This window comes from Rutidosis leptorrhynchoides, chromosome 1, assembly GCF_046630445.1.
Source record: "Rutidosis leptorrhynchoides isolate AG116_Rl617_1_P2 chromosome 1, CSIRO_AGI_Rlap_v1, whole genome shotgun sequence".
Lineage (NCBI taxonomy): Eukaryota > Viridiplantae > Streptophyta > Magnoliopsida > Asterales > Asteraceae > Rutidosis > Rutidosis leptorrhynchoides.
Genome location: NC_092333.1, coordinates 51,152,629 through 51,159,452, shown reverse-complemented (window position 1 = coordinate 51,159,452; position 6,824 = coordinate 51,152,629). Strand labels below are relative to the sequence as shown.

The 6,824-nt window shown below is 38.0% G+C and overlaps 1 protein-coding gene across 1 annotated transcript; it reads left to right on the top strand.

Annotated features, from left to right (window-relative positions):
- The first annotated feature begins 540 nt into the window (after positions 1–540).
- LOC139867742 (uncharacterized) lies at positions 541–1,119 on the top strand. Its single transcript, XM_071856118.1, has 2 exons — positions 541–664; positions 758–1,119. The coding sequence occupies exons 1-2, from the start codon at positions 541–543 to the stop codon at positions 1,117–1,119; spliced, it is 486 nt and encodes a 161-aa protein (XP_071712219.1).
- Positions 1,120–6,824: the final 5,705 nt, after the last annotated feature.

Here is a 6,824-nt window from a genome sequence, read left to right as displayed (position 1 = left end):
GGTACGAAAGAAATCTTCCGCTGTGTATTTGCTCATCTTAGATATATTACTTGGAGTCATTCATGACATATTTCAAAAGACGTTGCATTTGAGTCGTTGAGTTCATCAAGATTATTATTAAGTCAATTATAGTTAGATATATTATGAAATGGTATGCATGCCGTCAACTTTTGATGTAATGAAAGATTGTCTTTTCAAAAAAGAATGCAATGTTTGTAAAATGTATCATATAGAGGTCAAGTACCTCGCGATGTAATCAACTGTTGTGAATCGTTTATAATCGATATAGACTTCGTCCGGATGGATTAGGACTGGTCCTTTCACAAACCCTAATTCTAGAACCATCCGAGATAATGGCAATCCTTTCCATAACGAACTCCCCCGAATCATGGATGTAATTATGGAAAATATATTTACTTGATAGCCAAGTAATCACTGTACCGGGAACAAAGGCATTAGATATGAATCCGCATACCGCATAACGCACATGAGCACACGCATAGGCACACTAGTGGGCGTCCGCATACATATGGGGTGCGCATGCGGGTTGCGGTATCATTAGTCGGACCCATCAGTAATACACCAGGAAGCCCAAGATTCCTACTGGTAGCAATTGATTACTTCACCAAGTGGGCCGAAGCAAAAACGTTGGCAGCAATCACCGGTAAGTAGATAGAGAAATTTGTCTGGGAACACATTGTATGCAGGTTCGGAGTCCCCCAGGAAATAGTATCAGACAATGGAAAACAATTCGCAGAAGGAATATTCCCAAAATTCTGCAAACAATTGAAAATCCAGCAAAGCTTCACCTCGGTATATCATCCCCAAGGAAATGGACAGGTGGAGGTAACAAACCGAGACATAATCAAAGGGATAGAGAAACGCTTGGGTAAATGCAGAAAGGGGTGGGTCGATGAGCTTCCCCTGGTGCTGTGGGCACATAGAACAACTCCTAAACGAAGCAATGGTGAAACCCCCTACAGCCTTGCATATGGAACAGAAGCCGTTCTCCTCGCAGAAATACAAGTGCTAACAGAAAGAACAGCGAACAATGAAAACAACGAAGAAAACCTTCGAGTTAACTTGGATTTCTTGAAGAGAGAAGAGAAGCAGCTGTGATTCGAGAAGCCTCATACAAAAGAATGATTGAAGGGTACTACAACAAAAGAGTAAAGCCTTCAACTTTCAAAGTAGGAGAATATGTCCTAAGGCTAAACAGTGCAAGCAAGGTGGAATACGAAGGAAAATTGGGACTAGATTGGGAAGGCCCCTATGTGATTGCACAAGTATTGGGAAAATGCTCCTACAAGCTGGAAACAACAACTGGTAAACCAATACCAAGGGCATGGAATGCAACCAACCTTAAGAAGTTTTATCATTAGAAGTCTTGTACTTTTTATTTTGTAACATGTAGTTGAAAATGCAATATTGGTAGTCGAAGTCTATAAACTTCCTACACGAGACTTAATGAATTTCTCAACTACTTTTGATAAATTAATGTCTTAACAAAATTAAAGTTCCATACGGAGCATTATGTGAGAAAAATGACAGCATACAAGCAAAATAACCCTGTCATAATCCACACTATACCGAGCAACGAAGCAAAATATGCTTCGACACACTCGACGTAAGGAAACAAGTTTTCCTTAAAAGTGATCATTGCACCACCATCCTACAAGGTAGAGAGTTTTTACCCATCCAAGCAGGATAAAAATCCATGGTAACATATAAATAAAAGCATGCTAAAATTAAACGAACTAAGAGTTATGTCATACATGACCATTGTTCAAAAGGGCAATAAAGCCCAGGCACCTAGGCCAAACAAAAGAAGATAACTGTTTCAAACAACTACAAACAACAACTAATTAATGGGAGCATCAACATTTCCAGACTCCCCCATAGCTTCAGGAACCTCAAGGAGAGTTTCTTCATCATCTTCATGAACCGCAGGCACAACAGTAGCAAGAGTTTTCAAAAGCTCACTTGGTTTGGCATCAATCTTGGCTGAGATGGTCTTGACGTAATCAAAATCAGCTTGCTCAAGCTCATCAAAAGCATATTCAACCATCGCCTTTCCCTGGTCAGTATAATCGGCAAAGTCAGCAAGCTGTACAACTCCTTTAGACGCCAAATCTCCTATCACTTCACACCTGGCCTGAACTTTAGAAGCTAACACTACGTTACCAAAAGTTGCCCAAAATCTGCACTTTTCAGTAATTGCTAACAGGCATGGGGAATAACCTGAGAAACAACTTAAGAATAATCAGACTTCAACACCTCACAACGCTTCTTGTAGTCTTTTAACTCGTCAGCAATGGCAATTTTCTGAACCTCACCCACCTTAACCTACTTCTGTAAACCTGCTATTTCATAGCTAGGAGCCATTAATATCTGCTTCTCAAGCATCTTAACCCTCTCATCCATAGAAACATGATGCTCTCTCAGAGATTCAAGCTCAGCAGTACGCTTCTGTAAGAAGGAAGAAGCAATATGACCCATAGAAACAGCTTGAAAGTTGATAACAGAGTAGGCATCATGAAAACTTTTCATATCATCAGCAAAGGAATTCCCCCAGTTATCAGGAACGAGACTATCAATGAGATCAAAGTAGTTATTTGGAGCAGGAACTTCAGAATACACAGGCAGACCTACAAACAAACGAAGAAATAAATAACAAGCAAGAAAGATTCAACAAAGCAAAAGCTGAAGTAAAGCATACCAAACAAAGGGTTAGCAGTAACAATGTCATCACTTTCTTCGTCTTGAAGCTGGCCGAACTTTTACTTTTTCACAGAAGTAACATCAGGATGGGTCTTCCGCTTCATCACACCTTTAGCTTTGTGACACTGTGCCACCCTGGCCCCAACTCCAGGTACAAGGGATGCAAGAGGTTAGTCATCTTGAGTGTCTACATCAATAGGAGCTTCCACTCGCTTTGATTTTTCTTTAGTATTGACCTTCGACGAACTCACTTCGACATGATCAGCCTTTGGCTTACTGGATATCTCCATAAAACCAGAACAAGTGGGGGATCCAAGATCCTTAACAACAGTTGATCTAGCTTGGACAGCAACAGTATACTCCTTCAACCCTTGGGCCTTGACAACATTTCTCAAAGACATCTCTGTCAAAAGCACAACAGAAAAATGTAAGCAGTTAGAGAGGCAACCAATGATACACAAAAACAAAAACGAAACATACCCTGCTCTCCATAAAAGAACACGGGAGTAACAATACCCTCCTCCCATTCAGGTGCCATCCCTAACTTAAACAGAATAGCATCTGGGTAAGTAAAAGGTATGATGGGATGATTACAAATCCTCCTAAATAAAGCATCATCTTCAGAAACAAAAGGGATAGGATCCTTGTATTCATTAGGAACAAACGCCCTCTCAGGATCAGAAACGAAAGGATAATCTTTCGGATGCAGAAAGGATTTTTTCAGAAAAACGAAGGAACACTTCCAATTACGAACATCAGGAAATTGGGAAGCAAAGCAATAAACAGGAGGAGGAGCACCTCTCCTACTCTTCCATTTTTGAATAGTAACCCAATCACCGGTATCACCAGTGCGAAAGAAGCGGCGAAAAAGATCAACAGAAGGTTCACCACCATAAGCCCTACACATTACCTCAAAAGCCATAACCTTTTTCACAGCCAAAGGATGAAAAACAGAAATATTCACTTTTAAGTGGTCTAAAACACTGAGGAGGAAAGAAGAAAAAGGAACCCTAACGTTACACTCAGTAAACAATTGGGTATACACGCCAATGTAACCCTTAGGAGGATTCAAGATGTGCTTATCGCTAGCCGGAATAACGATATCACCAGATTTCAAACCGAGCATCTCAATCAGATACGACAGCAAGGAGGGATTAACATCGCTAAAAGAGGCCTTAATACCACATTTAGACATGGTAATAATAAACAAAAAAGAAAAACGTAAGAAGAAATTGAGAGTACCTTAGTATGCGAAGAAGAAAGGTTTCCAGAAAAGTGAAAGTTTGAATGGAAATTAAGCACAAATAAGAGGGAGAAAAGGAAAGGTTAAAACCTTAAGGGAAAGAGAAGGTCGGATGTCAAATCAAACTGCAGAGCACCCTCGGTAACCGCAAGCCATTGGATGATCGTACCCTCCACTTCAAGACAGACGAGATTCTCTCATTAAGGGCAAAAAGGTAATTTCGGGGACAAAAGTATTAAACGCCGCAGTTAATTGTCAAATCAATGCAGCAAAGGTAATTATTATTAAGTTTAACTTAACGAAGCTCATATGTGGATATTAACGCTTCGTAAAATTAAACTGGGGGCTTGATAGTGTACCCCCCCTCCGGCCCGTTTATCAGCTTCAAAGTTTGCTTCGGAAGATATGGCTACAATATATGGAACGAAGGAAACTTCAGCTACAGTGAATGAGGTCATGGAATCAGAGCAACAACAGTGAGCTTAGAGCCCACAAAACCTCGGTCAATTACAAAGTCAAGACTAGCGAAACTATTCCTAGTTCGGTGCACGCTTGTACCACAAAGGAAAGGGGACAAGCTCACTTTCCTCTGCAGGATTACCAAAAGGGGAAAGTCAACTAGTGATCCAAAAACATTGGGAACTAGCGAACTGGTATAGAAAGCCATTCCATCCCACTTATAAATGGTAAAGAATGCAGGAAACATTCCACATTCAATCCATACATACATAATAACACAATCATGTTATACCATTTGCTTCGGTGGCGTAAAACAGTCTCCTGACTGTTACCTTCGGGGAATCGCCAGCGAACATAACCAAGACCACAATCACCCAATCTCAATCTCTGTGACTTGCATGTCCTCATACTCATACTAACCACCGGTTATTGTACAAATAGTGATATTAAGGTTACCTGCTCAAAAGAGACGAATATTCGATCTGTATGTGGTTGTTTTGCCAAGGAGCTCAACGGGTATTTCAATAATCATCTCATAACATGTATTTCAACTTGAAATGGTTCTACTAATTATGATATATTGATTATGCTATGTTCTTGTAGTTGTGCCCATATGACTACATTACGAGGAGATTCCATTGGTAAGATATTATTCCCCAATGCCTTTCATGATTCGAGGGATTCAATTATTTCATACATTTAGAGGTGGCAATTTAGGCCATTAATCGCTATATGAATGAATTTGTTTTTTCATTGAACAAATTTAGCCAAAATGTCAATGGGTTGAACGGGTCAAGAGGAGTATAAGAAATGCGTAAAATCTTTTAAGGCTATCTCTAATGTATGCACCAAAATAGTAAAATTGGTCTAAAATTTCAACTCAGTCAACTCACCAACTCACTATAGGTACTGCAGTTATGTGTGTACACCCAAATTTTGGGGATTTTTCACCAAATTTAGTGCAATGCCAAACTTTGCATGAAATTTCCCGTTCATATCGATTTATAAACGTTCCATATTAATTGATTTCGTTGCTAGGTTTTGACCTCTATATGAGACGCTTTTCAAAGACTGCATTCGATTTTAAAATAAACCACAACCTTATTTTATCGATAAAGGTTTAAAAATATTACGACGATTATCAAATAATGATAATCTAAAATATAGCGTTTTCACACGATTATTACATAATGGTTTACAATAATATTACACATCAATTTAAGTCTTCGAATGCAGTTTTTAAATAATATTATACAAGCATGCTGACTCCAACTCTTGTCCATAAATTAGCATGCAACAGCGGAAGCTCTTAATAATCACCTGAGAATAAACATGCTTTAAACGTCAACAAAAATGTTGGTGAGTTATAGGTTTAACCTATATATTTATCAAATCGTAATAATAGACCACAAGATTTCATATTTCCATTTCTCATAAACAACATGCAATTTGCATAAAAATCATTCATATGATGAACACCTGGTAACCGACCTTAACAGGATGCATATAGAATATCCCCATCATTCTGGAACTCTCATCGGACATGATAAATCGAAGTACTAAAGCATCCGTAACTCAGATGAGGCTTGTTGGGCCAAATAGATCTATTTTTAGGATTCGCGTCAATTGGTGGCAATTATAATAAACACCAATTCTTAGGCTACCAAGCTAAAAAGGGGCATATTCGGTTCGATAATTCAACATAGAATGTAATTTTGATCACTTGTGTCTATTTTTTAAACATTTATAAAACTGCATGTATTCTCATCCCAAAAATAATAGATTTTAAAAGTGGGACTATAACTCACTTTCACAGATTTTTCCTTCGTTGGAAATAAGACTTGGCCACTGGTCGATTCACGAACCTATAACAAACATGTACATATATATATATCAAAGTATGATTTAAATATATTCACAACATTTTTTATTACGTTTTTATGATTTAAGTTGTTAAGTTAGCAGTCCTCGTTAATAACCTACAACTAGTTATCCACAGTTAGATGTACTGAAATAAATCAATATATATTATCTCAAATCAATCCACGACCCACTGTATACAAGTCTCAGGCTAGATCACAACTCAAATTATATATATTATTTTGGAATCAACCTCAACTCTGTATAGCTAACTCAAACATTACTGCATATAGAGTGTCTATGGTTGTTCCAAAATATATATAGATGGGTCGATATGATATGTTAAAACATTGTATACGTGTCTATGGTATTCCAAGATTACATAATACATGTATATTACAATGTAAGTTAGCTAGGATATGATTAATATGGATTTGTTATAAAATTTTCGTAACTACAACAAGTAAAATTTTCCAATTTTGTTTTACTCATAACTTCTTCGTTTTAAATCCGTTTTGAGTGATTCAAGTTGCTATGGCTT